At 40.8% G+C, this 20,820-nt stretch overlaps 1 protein-coding gene across 1 annotated transcript in view; it reads left to right on the top strand.

Moving 5' to 3' along the window:
- The first annotated feature begins 942 nt into the window (after positions 1 to 942).
- The window catches only part of lgalslb (lectin, galactoside-binding-like b), a 32,481-nt gene continuing 12,603 nt past the window's right edge, over positions 943 to 20,820 (top strand). Inside the window, exons 1-4 of the mRNA XM_039738563.1 lie at positions 943 to 1,059; positions 1,452 to 1,535; positions 1,637 to 1,725; positions 10,018 to 10,195. Of these exons, the coding sequence (XP_039594497.1) occupies positions 1,027 to 1,059; positions 1,452 to 1,535; positions 1,637 to 1,725; positions 10,018 to 10,195 (384 nt within the window). The 5' untranslated portion in view covers positions 943 to 1,026. The remainder of the gene's footprint in view (positions 1,060 to 1,451; positions 1,536 to 1,636; positions 1,726 to 10,017; positions 10,196 to 20,820) is intronic.

The following is a 20,820-nucleotide window of genomic DNA, read 5'->3' as shown; positions in this document are numbered from 1 at the left end:
AGCCATAAGTGTAGGCTATATGCCGTACCACCACGCTCACGGGCTTCTCTGCCTCTAATGCTGTACGCCTTATTATTGTTAAAAAACATGGTGCCTTATTCCGAAGAAATCAACCACGTACCGTATTTCAGTCTATAACGGATTTGAATGTCTTGCAGAGGCCCCGCATATTTGTATGATGAGCTGACGGTGACAAAAGAATCTCCTATCGCGGGCCCCCCCTCAGGCCACCTCTGCCAGTCCATTACTTGGCACCTAATCTCATTAACACCGGGCCATTTCTGAAGCACTGGTTAACTAATCTAATACGCACGTAGTTGGGAAATGAGAGGAGAACCGCAGAACCCGCAGACTTCCACATTCGAACCATGGATTCCTGAGCTGCGTGGCGGCCTCGCTAACCACTGCGCCACAGAGCCGCACCGTTCACATACTGTTAGTTTTATCAAGAGGTCCAGTCTTTAATGTTTCATTTCTACCGATTCGCCTCATTTTGCTTCACTAAGCACGGGCTCCTTTTCTGATTTTTTTTACCTAAAAAGTGTGTTTTCGCGTAACTCCGTCGCCTCGCAGTGATGACGCCAGCCTCCTCCATAAGGATGCTCGAAATTCCCACATCGGCACTCCAGGCGTCTTCCAGATTTGCTCCCGTGAAAATGACACAAGTGTGGCACTCGAACCATTTGTCTTATTCTTTCTTTGTGATCCTCCGTTTGTATCCGTAGGTGAAGCCTCGCCCCGTTTAAAGGTCCCGAAGCGCCACGCTGAGGTCGCGATTCCACTCGAAGCAGGGATAAGATGAACTGACTGTTTGTTATGGGCGGGCAGGCGGAGAGTAAACAACCCCCTTTATGACACGTAAGCACTTGGCTTGCCGTCAGCTAAAGGGCCACGCTGCACAATTCTCGGCACCGGTGGCATTCTGCTCTTGAAACTGCGGGATAATCCCTTGCTACGGGCGGGGGAAACACGCCTCCTATCCCGTCTGATCGGCCAGTCCCCATCTCATATGTTGCACTTTACAAGATGGCGGGATCGGGCACAGAAAAGGACAGGAGCGTAAGTACTGGAGATGCGCTGCCAAGGCGGCTCTTTACCCTTCCACGCACGGGTTCTGCAGTTGCATGTGGGGGGTTTGGCCTGCACGCACGAAGCGGGGGGCGCTGAGCTGCTGGAGCGGGTGCGGCGAGTGAGACATTGGCATTGAATGGCAAACCCAGTGTGTATAGGGGCATCGCAGTGTGATGCCCTTTGCACGGGACCGGCGGCGGGGGACGGGCGGGGGGCGCAGGTGACCGCTGTGTGTGTCGTGTGTGTGTGTGAGAGAGAGAGAGAGAGAGTCCCGCGGCAGATACCCACGCGCACGCCGATACGTTGAAGATCAAGTGCCCACCTTTCGGTGCGGGTAGCTGAATGCACGTTCGTGCCTGTAAACGCCTGTCTGTCTTCAGATTACAGATGACGATCACCTGAACAATTGGTTTGGAACCACTGGGCTCGGCTCTCCGGATCGAGAGGACATTGCACGGATACTGGTAATCCGACGACACACGTTTGAGTTACATTCGAAAGGTTCTTCCTTCTGGGAATTAAAATCTTTCTCTTTTTTCTTTCTTTCATTTTTGCTCTCGTCAAGACTGTGCCTTTCAGTGGCAGAATCAAGGGAGGAATGAGACCAGGGAAGAAAATCATTGTGATGGGGATTGTGGATCCTGAACCTGAGAGGTACCAACTGCACAAAATCAGATTATTCCTATGAAGAGGCTGCAAGGCCCCCTTTTGTACTCCGCTGGCAGGTCATCCCTAAAAATATTACTCAAAAAAAAAAAAATGACTGCACAGCCGGCACCACTTCTGGCTGCATTTCCGACTGCTGGTACACTCTCATAAAAAGAGTGCCACTCCTAGCTTAACCCTTTGGTTCTAGTTTTTGTGTATTTTTTCAGGGATTTATTACACGGTCACCCTGGAGCTTCCAAGCATATCGAATAATATACAAATGGCTTAAATTTGATGCTAATGCTATCATTTCCAACCCTTCCTCTTTAATCAATTTAGGAGGATTAACTCTCAAGTGGATGTCCATTCTCCGTGTGTCTAAATCAGTAGTCCATCACTAAATATGTTGATTCTATAGTGTCATGAAATTCTGCAGACTGATGCAAGAGTTGTGCATTTTAGTTAGTAATCTGTAATCCCCTAAATTAAATTGTGTCCTTCCTGGCAAGTCATCTAATTTGACAGCCTCCAAGTTGACAGTGGCATTAAGAACATAGGCCTTCGAGCATTAAGACTAGTCTAGTAATCTGGGAAAATAACAGTGTGTGTAAAATAAAAGACCACTTAATACTTCAGAACGATGTGTTTGGGCCATGCAGTTTAAAATTAAATGTTATATGGAAACTAATGATACATTACAATTACAATTTGTATTTACGTTTAACAAAGGCCAGGATTGAATTTAATTGCACACACATTGTCAAGAAATGCAAAATTCATGAGGAGTAAAAACAAAAATAATGTCCATCGTGTGTGCCCTCTGCTGCTGAGGTGGCCTGATTAGGTAGTTTAATTAATAAAATGGTACCATCAATTGAACCACCAAAGTTTAAATGAATCAGTTAGCTCTGTGTCAATGCAGGATTCCATTTCCCAGAAGACCTCTTCTCAAGAAGCATTTCCATTTCCTCTTTTCTTACACTGCAGTCACGTGGTAAGGGGCACATGGGAAATATGAGCTTCTGGGTGGAAAAACCCCTTAGAACTTTTAACTCCTATTGGGACAATTTGGGGAAGATAATGCAACCGGAACTGTGACATAATGTTGAATGTGGAGTGATGTGATACATCCTTGTACTTATTTTTTCCCTTTTTTTTATGAAAGCAGATCTTCAGTTGCTTTTTGTTTGGACAGCAGAGACTTTGGGCCATGTCAAATTTTATGACTTCACCTGGGAGTTTTGGTTGTAGACCCGATTTACAAAATCTTAGTAAGTCGGCAAGTTGCAGTGCACTCCCATGACCATCAGCCATGTAGCGATTCAGTCCCTCTAGTTTGAGACTTTCCTTTGACTTTTTTGATTTTGTCTTAAGTCACAGGAGTGGGCATATGTATGTGTGTGCATGTATGAGATCTGACAACCAACGAGTGTTCAGTTAGAAGTACATTGCATATAATGAAACAGTGAAGAATAAGGGGGGGCGGCATGGTGGCGCAGTGGTAGTGCTGCTGCCTCGCAGTAAGGAGACCTGGGTTCGCTTCCCAGGTCCTCTCTGCGTGGAGTTTGCATGTTCTCCCCGTGTCTGCGTGGGTTTCCTCCCACAGTCCAAAGACATGCAAGTTAGGTGCATTGGTGATTCTAAATTGTGCCTGGTGTGTGTGTCCTGCAGTGGGATGGCACCCTGCCCAGGATTTGTTCCTGCCTTGTGCCCTGTGCTGGCTGGGATTGGCTCCATTAGACCCCCGTGACCCTGTGTTAGGATATAGCGGGTTGGAAAATGACTGACTGACTGAAGAATAAAGAACAATTGTGTTTTGGACCTCACAAACAGGATAGTGGCTTGTCTGTGTGATGTCACATGTTTTAAATACCAGAACAGAATGGAAAAAAGAAAACAAGAGCCAAGATCACTCAGATACCAGCTCTGTCAGGCGGCACGTTATTGGCTGTCAGAAAAACAGGGGAGCTTGAGATATTTTGAAGAACTGAAACTACGTATATTGGAAAATATGCAGATATCTAATTTGAATTATAGTTATGTAATATGACATACTCTGGCGATGAGAATCAGTTGCATACTCGTTAAGTTTGATATCCCCTCCAACTAGAAGTCATGTAATGTGACATTGGCTTCAGCTGTTTTGATTTATGCTTGCCAGGTGGGCACTGGCCTGCTGCATCAAAAGTGTGAGAGCACAGCATGATTTCCAGGTGTCAGCTCTTTGACAGGCAAGATCAAGTTGGAGGAATGCAGTGGTACGTGAAGCGCCATTGTCCACATGCATGAGTGCATATCGGGGAAAGACAGCAAATGTGTTGACAAAGTGATCAAAGTTTAATTACGCCAACCCAAATTCCAAGTTTACAGGCCAGAAATGAGACAGACAGGCTGTCATATGCAGGACAGAAGGCTGGACATGTGGCCAAATATAAAAAGCAGTAAAAAAAACCCAAAAAAGTCTGAAACACAATGCTTGAGGAAATTCCACCTGGGCTTCTCCGCTATATGGCCCTCATGTGACTGCTCCATAGTGGCGTTGCTTAGCAACAGCTGCAGACAGGAATTGTCAGGAAAAATGAAATCTAAAAGGAGGGACTGGGGCCATCCCTGAGAATCTTAATGTGTACATATCAGATTTCTTCATTTTTTGATTTGGTAACTGAATAATAAGTACTGCTTAACAACATGTATTGACTTTTACAGCACTGGTTTTACTGGCTCATTTCCAGCCTATGTGTCAGTGCGTGGCCCTAATGAGATCACTAAACCTGCTATGATGTCTTAAGTCGCCTTGGATATGGATGTCAGCTTATATAACATGCATCATTTTGTAAATTGAATTAACTTTATGTGGAAACAAAACATTATAACAGAACACAATTCCAGCAAATGAAAATAATGTTATAGTACAATAGTATGCTTTAAAAACAATCCATGATTTACCTGAACAAGCAGCTTTACAACTAGGGAGCCCTGTCTAAAATTGTTCATTCTATAGAAAAAAAGGTAAATAAAACAAAAAGGTTGAGCACAGGACATCATTTTGCTTTTGAGTTACATAAATTAATTCTTGCCAAGTTCAGAAACAAATCAGAACAAATTCATTGAATGAAATGTACAGTAGATTGCTGTTTGACACAATATAGAACATCTCTTTCCCTTTGAGTTATGGATGGTGAATTCAGATTCTTTCAGCTGAGTAAAATAAGTCAAGTGTTCCAAATCTCAAAAAGCAATTCATTTAAAATTAAGGCAGAATTAGTATGGCCACTTAGCAGCAGTATTGGGTTACTAATTAGGAAATGGCAGGAATGAAGTCCCACAGCCACTGCGACTCCCCAGCATCTGAGTTTGACATCCCCATCCCACACCAAGCCTTTCCTTTAAGTTTTTCTTCCACTATCCACTTTCTTTTTATTAGTGCCTGACCAGTTGTTGTCTTTAGTCTTTAAATCAGGGTTGTCCAACTCCGGTCCTGTTGGGCTACGGTGGCTGCAGGTTTTCATTCTAACCATCTTCTTAATTAGTGAGCCATTTTTGCTGCTGATTAACTTGTTTTGCTGTAGTTTAATTGACGTGACTCAGACCCCTTAGTTATTCATTTTTCCTTAATGAGCAGCCAAACAATAAGGAGACACAAAACACGCCTCCACATGACCAGCTAACCTGAAAATAAAGAAAGGTGTAGGTCTCGGTCATGTTGGTCTGCTCACGTCACCAAAACATCTTGACGGTTGTCTTAGACAAAAAACAGAAAACAGTCTGCTGTGGCAGAATGAGAGTAACAACAAGTAATGATATTCAATAACGGCTTTAATTAACAGCAAGAATCGGCTTCTCATTAAGAAACTGGTTGGAGTGAAATTGGTTGGAGTTTGGCGCTTCAGTTTAGCTGGTCATCTGTTGGCTCGTTTCAAATCTCACTTTTGTTTGGCTGCCATTTTATGAAGAAACAATCCGTTCAGAAATATTGAATCCTTAAAAACAGGGCTATTAAAATGAAGGGAATTAGAATGAAAACCTGCACCCACTGCAGCTCACCAGGGGCCTCATGTATAAATGGTGCATATGCACAAAAATGTATTGTAACAACGTTTCCATGTTCAAATTGCAATGTATAAAACCTAATCTTGGCGTAAAGCTACGCACATTTCCACTGTAGCTCATACCCTGTCGTATGGAAGTTCTGCGCTTTGCAGACTGGCGGCACATCCCTGACGCGGCTTTATAAATACACTGAAATTAACTGCATATTGTTTATTAGTTTAATGCATCTGATTGTAATTAACCTGTAACAATATAATGGTCCACAGAATGGTCAAACTATTCTAAATACCATAGCTGCTTTAGCGTTGTTACTCTCACTGCACCTTCTTCTTCTTCTTTCAGCTGCTCCCGTTAGGGGTTGCCACAGCAGATCATCTTTTTCCATATTACTGTCACTGCACCACTCGGAGTATTTATATCACTGTATCTGAGTGTGAATCACAGCTCTACAGCAGCTGATTCTGAAAGGGAATTATCGGTATACAGCATCAAGCACACGCTGCCTCAGCCATGCTGTCTACTGAACTGCTCTCACACGGCAAACGCTTTAGAGCCTTTCCTCGCAGTTCAGAAACAGTGTCATCCCAAGAACTCTAAATGCACTCAATCAGTCCTTCAAGAGCTCCTTGTATAGGATGGTCCAGATCTAATTATGCAATTTTCATTACCCTATAACTTATTAAGTTTATTACATAGAAAATCACCCGAAAAATCCCAGACCATCGAGAAGTGTACGAACTGACGACATGAAGTCTTTGCGTCGAACTGGAATCGTCCCTGCATAAATCAAAGTCATCCAGATGATCTGGATCTGCATAATTAGATCTGGGCCAGCCTGTAGAAATGTTTGTACTTATAAGTAAAATCACCTCACTGTAAACTTGCACTACAGTTATAATATTGCACAACCTGAGCCACTTTATAAAGCGCGTATTTACATATGATAACAATATCATTTTTCAGATGAAATGCAGCAAAATATTTTTATTATACAGATAAAACTTTAGCTTCATTTAAATAATCTATATTGTTAATAATTAAACATCTGAGGACACAGTGCCGCAGTGCTAGCGAGCTGCTGGCTCTCCGTTCACGAATTGTTTCTGCCTCGCTCTGTATTCTTGCTGGTGCTGGTACAACACTGGAAGGAAAGATGGATAGAATAATTAAACACGTACTACAAAGATATTTCAATGTTCCTTAAATGTTTTGAAGAATCGGCATTCTAAACTTACATTTGGCTTAACGTCTGTTACAGAGCTTATTGTGTAGCGATTGGGTATTTGGAGAAAGAAAAGTAAGGACAGGAATTGTAGGTTAGTATGTTTGAAAGAGACAGTACTGCTACAATAAAGTATTTCATCAAAGGTCACGCAGCAAGCGTCTTGCGTGAGGCATGAACAATTACTGCACCACTGTGTTTCCATGTTTAATAACATGCTTTAACTCCTATCATCATGAAAATGATATCACGTATACACCTCAGTATTTTAATTACTCAGAGAGCTATAATATCACAAATGTAATGGATTCTGTGCCTTGTCGGAGGAAGAGGAAGAAGCCCAGAAGCACGTAGTGATTCACACACATAGAGCACATAGAAGATCAAATACAAAAGAAAGCATTTAATGTGCTACTTTAGTTACGATGGGACTTGAGAAACTAGTAAATGAAACAATTTTAAAATGAACTTTATTATGTTCTACTTTAATGACAAAATAAACTACGTGATTAAAGTGGAAATTTCAAGATTAAAGTTGACATTTCGTGCTTTTTTCCCACTGTGTGCCTATTTTTTTTTTTCTCTGTACCCTAATAAGCTTTTATATGACACTCAGATGGTGGGCTACGACTCGCCTTTTCACGGCGACTTTGATATCTGTCAACTTCTTTTTTATTTTGGGCGACTTTGTGAACTTGAGCTTTCGAGTTTCTCCGACACGCTATGTCACTCGATCAACTTCCGTTTGTTGTTTATACCACTGTTTAAACCAACAAATAGTACGTTTTTCTTTGCCTTCACTTGGTATTCGCTGAAATTCTATTTTCCCTCATGCTTTTGCCATTGTCTTTTCACAGAACACTGAGCTTAAGGGCTATTTATATTGATTTGCATATTCAAAGAGGCGTAATTCTGGGAGGAGTTGGGGTGGAGCAGCAGGCGCGTGCATGTGCATTAATTTTCACGCTGACCAGGATTTATGTAACGGAAGAACGTGGAAGCTGGCGTTCGCACAGATTTATGCATCTGGATTTTTTTGTGCATAAGCACATTTCCGCTTTTGTGCTTACGTCATGTTAGAGTGTGAATTCTACGCACAGCGTTATGCATGAGGCCACAGGACCATAGCTGGACATCCCTGCTTTAAATATTTTGTCTCTGCTAGAGCTCTAGAAATTTGTAGGTTCTCTAAAACCTTGTCATACCTGACCACACTCATCTTGAAGGCTGCCACTGTAGGAGGACCACAACAGCCTATTTTTGTTTTCATTTTTAACTGTATATGTCTAGTATGAAGTCTTGGGTTAAATGAGAGGTTCTCTGCATGTTCTTCTTTCAGATGCTTTCTTGTACATAATAAATACTTTCATGAATTGCCATAATGATACATTTTGCAAATAATTTTCCACCTGAGAATTAACTGTCTGTTTTTGAGAACTTTAAAGCTGTTTGGTATAATGTTGCTATTTTACAAATTGAAGTTCCTCCTAATTTTACCTGCATTCTCTGTGGACTTTTTACAGAATGAAAAGAGCCAAATCATAGAAAACTCTGTTTGTGTACACTTGTCTTAAATCCCTGGGAAGATTGCAAACTAAAATTCAACTGCTAGTCTTGTCAAAAATCTAAATGTGAATTTTGGGAGCCAGTATATAGATTCTCTTTGCAAGTAACTGTGCTGCATTATACACTGATTAACCTCAACATTAGGTGAGCCATGTTGATTATGTTGTTACAATGACACCAGTCAAAGGGAAAGATATATTAGGCAGCAAGTGAACAGTCAGTTCTTGATGGCGAGGTGTTGGAAGCAGGAAAATTGGGCAAACTTAAAGAACTGAGCTACTTTGACCAGGGCCAAATTGTGAGAGCTATACAAGTGGGTCAAAGCAACTCTAAAATGTCAGGTCTTATGGGGTGTTCCCAGTATTCAGTGATTAGTACCTAACAAAAGTGGTCCAAGGAAGGACATATGGTGAACCAGCGACATTGTCATGGGCCTCAACGGTTCATTGATGTGAATGGGGAGTGAAGGCTAGCCTGTCTTATCTGATCCCACAGAAGTGCTATTGTAGCACACATTGCTGAAAAACCTAATGCTGGCCCTGAGAGAAAGGTGTCAGAACATACAGTGCATCATAGCTTGTATGCATGGGGCTACGTTGTGACAGAACAGTCAGAGTGCCTATGCTGACCCCTGTCCACCACTAAAAGTGCCTACAATGTGCGTGTGAGCATCAGAACTGGACCATGGAGTAATGGAGGTAGGTGACCTGGTCTGATGAATCACATTTTTTTTAGATCATGTGGACAGCCGGGTATGTGTGCATCATTTACTTGGAAATGAAATACCAGCAGGATGCACTATGGGAAGATTACAAGTCCTTGGAGGCAGTAATGGGAAATGTTCTGCTGGGAATCCCTGGGTCCTGGCAATGATGTGGATGTTAATTTCGCATGTACCGCCTACCTAAAGATTGTTGAAGACCATGTACACCCCTTCATAGTAGCAGTATTACCTGATGGCAGTGGCCTCTTTCAACAGGATAACACTCCCTGCCTCATTGCAGAAATTGCAATATTTTGATGGGAAACCTTGGATCCTGGCATTCATATGAATGATACTTTGAGATGTACTACAAAACTAAAGATTGCTGCAGACCACATACACCCCTTCTTGGCAAAGATATTACCTGATGGCAGTGGCCTCTTTCAGCAGAATGATGCATCCTGCCACACTGCAAAAACTGTTCAAGAATGGTTTGAGGAACATGGCAAACATGTCCAATTCGTGGAGACCCCACCTTGCAACTTACAGGACTTAAAAGTCTTGTGGGGTTCACCCTCAATGGGTCAGAGCTTTTTTGGCACCACAAGGGGAACCTATATAGTATTAGGCAGGTGGTTTTAATGTTGTGGCTGATCAGTGTATTTACCTTTTATAATGTATTCAGCCCTGCTGTTTCTTATGATTCAAATCTTGTCTGAGTGTTTTCACTTGTGATGATTTCTTGTTCTCCTAACAGTTTGGATATCAGCTTGACTTGTGGCAACTTAGAGGCGCCTCCTGCTGATGTGGCCATTTTGCTTACTGCCAGATTTGCAGAGCGACAGTTTATCAGAAAGGCCTGTGTCTCCGGAGAATGGAGTGATGAAGAAACTCCCATCCCTTACTTCCCATTCATTCAGGACCAACCATTTAGGGTAATTATGCAACAAATACTACAGATTTGTAATTGGGATTATTAACCTTGCTTGTGGGTAAATAGGGACACTAGGTAGCTATAAAATAATAACATTTTAAACACATGAATTAGTTTTGGACCACATAAGCAGGTTAATATGGATGTGTGCAAACAGAGTGTTGAATAGAGCATAACATTGTGGGTTTTCAGGTACTTATAGGTGTAATAACAATATAACTCTTTTGAGGCTGAATCACTGAAGGCTGGTTTTTTTGAGATAACATACTAATTTTAAAGAGATCTCGAGAAAACAAAATTTGTTTTCTCAAGATAACGGAATAATTTTATCGAGATGTCGAGAAAATGGAAATTCGTTTTCTTGAGATAACAGAATAATTTTATCCCAATCTCGAGAAAACAAAGCTTAACCTTTGCTCCTGACATCAGACTCGCTTAGATTGCGACGCCAACAGCTGAAGCCTTGCTAACTGTCTTCTTAAATGACAGACACTAACGTTATTATTCTCTAAACTAAGGTATAAACATATTTCAGCCCGCGTCAGCCCTTGATTGAACAAAAATGTGAAGCGCTGATCAATACAGTTCTGCTATTCTGCCATTTCAAACAGGATGTGGTTTCCAATAAGCTAAACATTAAACGTTAGACACAATTATTTCATTGATCATTTGTTTTAATCGAAATCTCGATAAACTTATTCCATTATCTTGAGAAAACGAACTTTGATCTCGATAAAATTAGTCTGTTATCTCAAGGAAACAATTATAAAAAATAACGATATTTCACGTCTTCATTTGGCATCCGTAGAAAGCATATAACTACCAAGTGTATGAAAACTCTCTATACTTGATCATTTTGAAGTGTATATATCGTTTAGAGCAACCATTTGCATGCATTTGTAATCCAAATTCTTTTGCAATTTTGTTGCACTACAAATGCTGTTCTTTCTGGCTGTTGCAACACACTACACAGTCCAGCTTATGCTTGTTGTTCGCATAGATGGTTGGAAAAGGGTGGAATGCTAATATATTGATACTGTAACTCAAGGAGAGAACCATAGACTGCAATGCATATCTGTTTGTCTCCACACTCATCAGTTCAAAAGCACTTCCCAGAAAAAAACAATTTGAAATAATTAACTGGCTCATACTCAGCAGTGTCCTCCAGGATTTATCTTTTTTTGTTTTGTTTTGTTTTGTTTCTAATCTGGCAACTAAGAGGGCACCTAGGGAAGCAATCTCTGGATAGTCTTTCCAATTAACAGTTGCAAGAATCTGTACGGTGAAATTTCTCTCACACTTGGGGAAATTTCAGCAGCATTCTCATTGCAACATTCTTTTTAACAGCTAAAAGTCCTCCTCTGATATTACAGAATTCGAGTCATCAGCAGTATACAATACAGCTGCAGAGTGATTTTTTATTAGAGCAACAGTCAGCCTTTGATGCTATGCAATAAAGAAATTAAGATCTTGAAACGTGTGGGGCTCAGTTTATCTAATGTTCTTTGGTTCTGTCTAATGAGTAAAACCAAACCATACATACTCTGCATCATTTCTTGACATTTAGCCTTCTGTCCCTTGACATTGGCTTTTGTCAAAACATGACCTGTAAGTGTTAATAATTTAGTTTGTTGTTGGGGGGACGGGGTGTTGTGATGGTGTAGTAGATAGTTTCCATTAGGGATGTTAAAATCTGAGTTTGATTAACATTTAGCATAAGGAATGAGAAACATGTAAACATTTACACCAAAGTCTTACATTCAAAGTGCAACAGCTCTAAATTTGCATGTTTAGTTTTCAGCATATTTTTAAAAGTTATGCTTGAGCATAGGAAGGCTCCACTAGTTATTCTATTTGTTATTGTGCAAAAAAAAAAAATTAACTCCACAGTTCCACAGTCTTTGTTTGAAAGATTTTAGTGAAGTTCAAAGCAAACTATCTCTATATATAATCTTCAGTTGGAGCTTGATCTTTGTTTGTCCGCGAATGAATTAGAAGAAGAAGCACTAGATGGCAGAAGAGAGTCAGCTAAAACATAGGGATTGCATTAAGAATCTCCTCCAGGCTTATACTACTGAAGACTGTAGTACTCCAGTCACACCTCAAAACACAGACATTCAAACTAAACAAATTGTTGTGCTTTAAATTAACTAAAGAGATCTTCATTTAGATCTTGATCTTTGTTTGTCCGCGAATTCCACGCATGCATAGACCACCTTCCAGTTTAGTACGTTGTTGTTACTCACGGATGTCAACAATGTGCCGGAATAACGAAAGGGGTGGTGGACAGTGTTACGCTGGTTAGCTCCTGAGGCCTGGTTAGAGAATGAGATTGCCGAAGATAAAAGGTACGTGCCTACGTAACATATGAATGAAAGAAAGACAGTGGGTAAAATGAATGACAACGTAACAGCACGTTCTGGAAATTATTATTGTTACGTTGTAGCTGGCAAGTGCTGCGCATCTCACAGTTATATATAGGCTTGTTCACATGTCAGTGAAGTGATCCCTATTTATGCTTTAAAGAGCCTGGATACCTATGTGTCCCCCTTTTATAACCATTGCTCCATGTATATTGCCTTACTCTTTGGATTGCCACAAAGCAACCTGCGAGATTGGAGAAAGGTTGAGAAGACATCGTAGGAGGAAACGATAGTGTCGTGAAAACGAGACGGACTGTGAACAGACAGAAGCAGAAATGCTCCTGCACCACCACATAATTACTATTCGGACAGTGATTCCGAGTAGGCCGTTCCTATCGAATCAACGTCCAAGGGTTTTCTTTTGTAATTTTGTTTCCCTTATAAAAAATCATAATGCTGTGCAATGAAGGGCCCAGTTCACAACTGGCAGCCGCGTTTAAAGAGGGAGCCCTTCACAGACAACTTTAACACGCGGCAACGTAGTTGGGCACACATGGCTAGTTCACAAATAATAAGGAAAAAATTATAATGCATGCCAAAAAAGGGGATAAAGGGAAACATCTTGTTTATGATATTCCGCATGACGATTAAGAATACAGCTTACATTTCTTAGGGTTTCTTTATGTTATTTCATTCACCGCAAATACGGTCAGATAACTATTTGACTACCAGTTCCTGTTTCTTTCTAGTTGTCTAACTTCAACTTAAGAGCTATACTATTGTCACACGGAACTAATATGATGAACATTTCATTAACTTTAACTTATAAGGGTGGAACAGAATCTTCCATTATCTATGGGAAAGTTACATTATATTCAAGTTCAAAGTAAGCAAGACAAAGCTAAATTTACCATTAACATGACTTAAAGGCTTTGGCTCTTACACCATTTCTTGCTATCTCTCTCTGTTGCTCACTTGCTCTGTACAGAAAGCAACAGCAAATCAAACATGAAGGTGGCATCTTGTAGTTCACTTGCAAGTTGATTGCAGATTCTGATGGTTTATGTTTGTTAAAAAGGGAATAAAGTAAAAAGGAATGTGAACAGTGTTTTGGGATCAATTTTAAACCAGATAAAACCTGTTTACACATTGCAGAGTGTACCAGTTTTTAGGTTACGTACATGTGCTATCATTTCACATTAGAGCAAATGCTAAGAAGTAAATAGCCTACGTAAGAGACAGCCACACTTAACAAACATTTATCACTACAAGACTCCAGGAACAAAAACGCACAGTCCCAAATGTGAGATTTGCTTATTTAATATAGGAATGAAAAGACTAACTCTCATAAAAATTGAATACTGTACAGAAAAACTGAGGTGCCATAATTAATGAGAACCATTCATTAAAAACACAAGACATTAAATCAGATCTGTGAAAAAAAATAACTCGCTTAACATACTTTTCTTAATTTACTATCCAAAACACTACACCAATGCATTTTTAAGTAACTAAAACACAAAGGTTTTGAATGCAACCAAATTAAGTGTAGATTCACATTATTCTATAAAATGAAAGTACTTAAACAACACGACAAACTGTAATAGGCTACTAGAGGGTTACAGTGAGATAAGTGTGATAATGTTGCAATACGGCCAGAAACAAAGAGAAAGGGAAACCCTTAAAAACAGAAACCCTTGGGTTTTCAACACAATATTTTTAAGTTTGTACAGTTTTATTTTAAAAGGTCTTAAAGGCATAGATCAACATGCTGCTCTGCACACCACCAGCCTACCTGTATGCAGATAAATGAGCCCAACGTCAAGCCAAGCCATCAGTGGTTATAATTATTAAAGTAGTAGGAGCTCACTGATATCAGCAACAGACATAGAGTATATGATGTGTAACACACTGGGGGTCGTTGTTGCCCCTTTAATCCCAAAAGACAGATGCTGAGGACACAGGGTAAAAGCACTAAGAAGTATTTTAATAATTCTCTTCTTTAAATAGTGCCCTTCAAGCACCTCAGCCACAATAAACAGGCAAGTAAATCACAAATACACAATACTCTTTCTTTCTCTTTCTCGTCCACACCTCCCAGCAAGTGTTGTCCACCTCCACCCGACTCTGGCTCACTTACTGGGTTTCCAGCAGTCCTTTAAATAGTCTGTGCTTCTGTTCTTCCTCCAAACGTGATTTGCCAGCATTTCGGAGTCAGATGGAGAATTCAAGTTTTTCGTCAGTCTGGGCTATAAGGGAAGCACGACTCTCCCATTCCTTCCATGGCATCCCCTTGCAGCACCCTCCGCACCCAACAGGGCTGTGATAGAGAACTCCAAGTCCCAGGATGCCCTGTGGGAATCCGGAGCACCGCTATACTCCAGGGGACCTGCCATCTAGTGTCTTGGGGGAGGCAGTGTCCAAAAGTAGCCGCCTTCCCTGATTCTTTCATTCTTGGGGCATCCCAGCCATCCATCCCAGATGATAAACACTGCTTATTGTACTTGCTGTACTGTGTTCTGAATTCAAGAAGGTTCTGGCACTTATTTTGTTAGTGTGCCTATTAATCTCAGATTACTTATATTTAGATTTCCATATTGATACAATCATTCAAACCTTAGTACTGGTAACAAAAACGGTACTAGCCTCCCTGGTGCTCCAGACAATTGTTCGACACACTAGTGCACCACACCATCGCACCTCACTACATTCTACTTCCCTCTTGCTTAAGTCCCACTTGCATTGCAGCAATAATGGGTACGTTGGGTGAAGTCTCGATGACATCAAACCAATCAGATCACATCAAAGAAATGGGGGTTATTAGCGGGCTATTGAGAGGAAAGTTGTGCTCATATTAGAAAATGTTAGTATCTCTGTCTTACATGTTCTCTCTCTTATTTTGCTTTCTGTCTGCCTTAATAGAACCTCACTGTTGCTTCTGTGCCTGTGTTTTAAAAGGTGCTGATGTACAGTCTCTTAATTGTGTTCAAAAATTACCATTGTGGGTGCGAAATGAGGAAGACTGGCATGGAAGGGTTCCGCAGCTCATTTTACCTGGTCGTCAGAGGTCATTTTGCTGTTTTTAATATTTGATTCAGTTGTGCAATTTTCAGTTTTAGTATCAATATGTATTCAGACAAGGGAGGTATACTGGAATTTTGTTTTGCTTGTAAAATGGTGATGTTTTTTAAAAGTTTTCTGAACGGTTTTTATCTTCATATCGGCTGTTTAAATAGTTTTTATTCACTTGCTTAGTTTCCGTCTAGACAGCTTTTTGCTTGTTTGTCCAGGGTTTCTCATAGAGGACCAAAGAGACACTGCTTTCCTCCCACTGCGCAAAGAAATTCTGTCCGTTTGACTTGCGACTCTAAATTGAGGTGGATATGGTAAACCATATGTGTCAGCAACATTTTGTCTATGAATCCTCGATCAATTTAAATATTTCTGTTTTTATTTGTAATCCTACAATAGCATTCATTTCAAAATGTCTTGTGAAATAAAGAAGAATGGTTTCTATCAGGTTGTAAAAGTAATTATATCTAGTGAATGGGCAATATAACATTTCTCAGTCTTTCTGTCCTTCAGCTTGTGCTGAAAACTAGTGGACTGCCTGGTATATGAGCTGGTTGAGCGCACCTCTGTTGGTGAATGTGGTTGAGTTACTTTGAGTTTGTTATCTTTTTATGTTTTATTTGTTAAATTTTGTATTGCCAAGATGGCAGTATTATGTTTCTCTAAGCATTCATGATAAATGTGACTTTAAGTCATCACTGGGGCTTGACCACCTGATACAATAGGTGGTCAAGAAGGAAAATATTTTTTTTTCCATTTTTGGCTCTTTCTAAATTAAAAATACATCTAACAAAGGAAGTTAAAATCCCACATTATGTATTACTCAACCTAAATAACATTTATTTTTAATACTGTTGTGCTTCAATTTACATTAGCAGCTTGCATAGCCCAAGTGTGTGGGAACACCAACAGTTCTGTAAAATATGCTGGAAATAAATTGATGCTTTTTGAAAAGTGCAGACGGTTTGATCGCTGGTGTTGGCGTGTGTTGTGTTTCTCACTGCCTGGCATAGTACAATGTGTATGCCAGGAATAAAAGGATGTTCTTCTGGATCCCCTCTAGAGACAGGTTACCTTGAATTCAAAGCTGGTAATGTTACATATTTAGTACAAAAATGTTGTTATGCAGATACAATTTACAGAAAATAAATTTGCACAATTCAAGACAGTAAAGACATTTTTATTTATATGCTAATTATGGCAAGCTCAGATGCCAGTTTAGAAAATCAGATTTTGAAAACAGAAAACGTATATTCCTTTATAGATAAATGCAATGGTGAATTTTTATTTTGATATTAAGATACCATTTGTTAATAGGAAGGTGTTGATGCTATCTCACAGCTTCAGAATTAGAGTCTTAGGTTCAGATCTTACCTCTGGCATTCTCCTGGTTGATTCCCCAGTTCATGTGGGCTTTCTTCAGGTTCTCCAGATTTCTGCTAAGGTTTTTTATGGACGATAAGGTGTGCCCTGTTATGGACTGGCAACCCGTTAAGGGCTGGGTCATCAGAACATAAGAAATTTGTCAAATGAGAGTAGACCCATCCATCCATTTTCTAACCCGCTGAATCCGAACACAGGGGTCTGCTGGAGCCAATCCCAGGGCACAAGGCAGGAAACAATCCTGGGCAGGGTGCCAACCCACCACAGGACACACTCAAACACACCAAGCACACACTAGGGCCAATTTAGAATCTCCAATCCACCTAACCTGCATGTCTTTGGACCGTGGGAGGAAACCGGAGCGCCTGGAGGAAACCCACACAGACACGGGGAGAACATGCAAACTCCACACAGGGAGGTCCCGGGAAGCGAACCCGGGTCTCCTAACTGCGAGGCAGCAGCGCTACCACTGCGCCACTGTGCCGCCCGGAGAGTAGACCATTGTTATTAAATGTTCATTTTAAAAACTTACTTCTCTTAGAATACATTTTTCCAAGCAAACCTATATGTGGTAATATGGGTTTCTTTATTTCTGGAACATTTCCGTGCAATTACTCTTGCATTATAATTTTTCCTGATCATAGTCATTTTTTATTTCATGGTACTGCCACATTATTTTATGATTCCTGTTACTCCCGATTGAAAAGGAACATGGTTTTGGACAGTGCTGCATGTTACATCATCAGCCGATCTCTTAAATACACTAGTAGATATTACTGCAGACTGAAGAAAAATGGACGTAATATATGGGCGTGATCATCTGTCAATCATATTTGATTTTTGCTGCCACTCTCTTTTTCAGTCAATGATTTATTAGAGTTTTCTGTCAATCACTTTTTAATTCAGCAATTCACCAATGGGGTGACTTTTCCATTACTTTCTCCTTCAGCCAATATTTATAAAACAAGCAGAGACATGGAGCTATTCAGGGGTGCATTTCCCAGAAGCTTTGTCATGCTAAGCGCATTGTTATCTCTTACTTAAGACCATTTGTTAATTAGCAAGTGCTTCCTGAAAACCTCCGTAAATTAAAGTAGTACTTAATCTTTTTTTGTAAATTTACGAGTAAACCGATCCAATCATCATTGTTAATATAATTCTTTATTTGGACTTTTGCCTTTGATTCTGTCACAGAGAGACAGATGTCACCTTAAGTAGATCACAACAAAACACAGTGACGATCTTGTTTGGACAACATAATAACAGAAACAACAATAGTAATAATAATAGGTTGAAGTTTCAAATAGAAATAAAAAATTATAGCAGGCTAGTAGCATACCTTGCATGACACTTAAATTGGGTTTTATGCCTTTGCAGGCATTCCTGGCATTGTAGGTGCAGTGTTTGGAATGCTCATCCCTTTTCACACTCCCAGCCCCCTTGAATTCCATCCATACCTGTTGCAAAGGGCTCTCAGTGCTAATCTCCAAGTGATGCAATTGATCATCGTGGACTTTCTACAGGAACCGTGGCCAAGTGGCTTGGGAAAACACATGACACATTATATCTGGTCCAATTCTGGAGTTTGTCAAATGGCAAAGGGTGGTACGTTTGCTGGTAGCTGAATATTGGGAGACACTCTGTATCCTCTTTGTGAATACCTAATAACTCCAATGTTGAATTCCCAAAGAGTCCCTGAAGAACGGTAGAACACCAATAATCAAAGTACATGAGTTGTTACAGAGTGTGCTGTAGGCACGTGGAAGATGCTGTGCATACAAGTCCACAGGGGCTTCAATGAGCACAGGAAAACAACCTTTCCTAATTGTTTGCACCTCTTCTATAAGTTGTCTGTTTTGTGAATTGCTGCTTTTTTTGTCCTTTTTACTGCTTTTTTTATTTACTTTTTGCTTGCCGTTGTTTTTTGCAAGAAAACATGTCATGTTAAATTAATTTTACCTATTAGACCAGTGGTGGCGAACCTATGGCACGCGTGCCGTTGCCCCAGCACAGAGTTCGTTACTAGAAAGCCAGAGGGACGTGGGGCTGGGCTGCTCCCTTCCCCCTCTCCACGCGTGCCTGAAGAAATTTCTCAGATCACCCGCTCCTCTGCCCAGCAGCTCAATGGGAGCGCTTCCTCCTTCTCATGTCTGGGGTAAGGTGGGCAGCTCACATGCGGCGTGAGGGTGCGGCACGGACGGCAGCCTGTTGAGTCTGTGGCAAAGGTGATTCCTGTGTTGGGGTTGGAGAGGAGCTAGGTTGGAGGGGATGTGGTATAACGGGTCCACAGCTCAAAATCGAAAAGGCCAGTTTTAATAGATAATCGCCTCACTCGCGTGGTAGTGCGGCTGGAGTAGTTCCCGGGAGCTTCATGATGCGGGTGGTCCTCCCTTAAGTGCACAGGTGAGTTGTTGCATCTGTAATTGTTGCCGGGAGCTGCTAATCACCACACCTGATCCACATCCCCGTAATATATGATAGAAGCGCGAGGCCAATGGAAAGGGAAAAAAAAGAGAGAGACAACAGAAACGAATGGGGATGACCTGCGGGAAACACTTGAGAAGATAAAAGGGATGACAAAGGACAGCACAGTTAGTGGTTCACTGACAAAAGTGCGATAGACATATGCGCCCCGACAAAACCGCGACCGACAAATGAGCACCGACAAACCCGCTAACTGGTTTTCGACAAATGCGCGGCGACAAAATCGCCACCACAAAATCGCTAGAGAAGCCAAGAGAGGGAGATGCCCTTGCTGCAATTCTTCCTACATATGCAGGGCGTGATCTTAAGGACTATCTGCATGCCGTGCTGATGGCATGCCGCGTCTCATAATATTGACTTCTAAAATAAACATTATTATATATGCTTTAAGCTAGAGAAAAGCCAAGCAAAATGACACCTTTTATTGGCTAACTAAAAAGATTACAATATGCAAGCTTTCGAGGCAACTCAGGCCCCTTCTTCAGGCAAGATGTAATACAGAAACTGAAGTTCCCTGAGTTTATATCCACACACTAGGACAAGAAACAACAATGGTAAATTTTTGAATGAAAACTCTTAAATGTAAAAAATTAATAGGTTCATTCAGGCTAAGATTAATTTAACAGGAGATAGAAGAACAATGTATGGTCAAGATCTTTAGATAAGATAACTGTCCAATAAAGTCCTTTGAAGTTTGTGATGAGTTTTTCAAAACAATGCAGATCTGTAGTCAGGTTGTCTGTGTCAGTCTGAGAGATGCAAACAGTCTTCATATCTGGCTATAAAACTCTTGTCTCTGTTCAAGCCATGCTGTAATGTATTAAATTTTAACATGAGCTTAACTTCCCATTCTTTTCTCTCTTGCTGTGTTTTGAAGTTGCCCATAAGCACTGTGACTTTAAAGTCCCTCTCACAGTGTCCATGGCTGTTGAAGTGGGCCGCTACAGGAACATCTGTGTTGCCATGTTTAATGTGGAATCTGTGTAAATTCATTCTCTGGCGGAGTGTTTGTCCAGTTTCTCCCACATAGAGTGTAGTGTCAGGACATTTCATGCAGAGAATTAGGTAGACAACATTCGATGATCTGCAGGAAAATGATCCCTTTATGTGATGTTCAAGTCGGGAGTTTGGTATAATTAGACGGTCTGTATTGTAGATGTGGGCACACGTTTTACATCTTTTCTGTAGGCAGGGAGATGTGCCATTTTCTGTTGGTTCATTTAGGGAGCTTCGGACAATTAGTTGCTGAAGGTTTGGTGGTTGTCTGTATGCCAGGAGAGGAGGTTCAGGAAATAAATTTTTTAGTGTTTGGTCGTTGTTTAGT

Source organism: Polypterus senegalus, chromosome 16, assembly GCF_016835505.1.
Source record: "Polypterus senegalus isolate Bchr_013 chromosome 16, ASM1683550v1, whole genome shotgun sequence".
NCBI lineage: Eukaryota > Metazoa > Chordata > Cladistia > Polypteriformes > Polypteridae > Polypterus > Polypterus senegalus.
The sequence above is the reverse complement of the archived record's forward strand: the minus strand, read 5'-3'. Positions and strand labels throughout refer to the sequence as shown.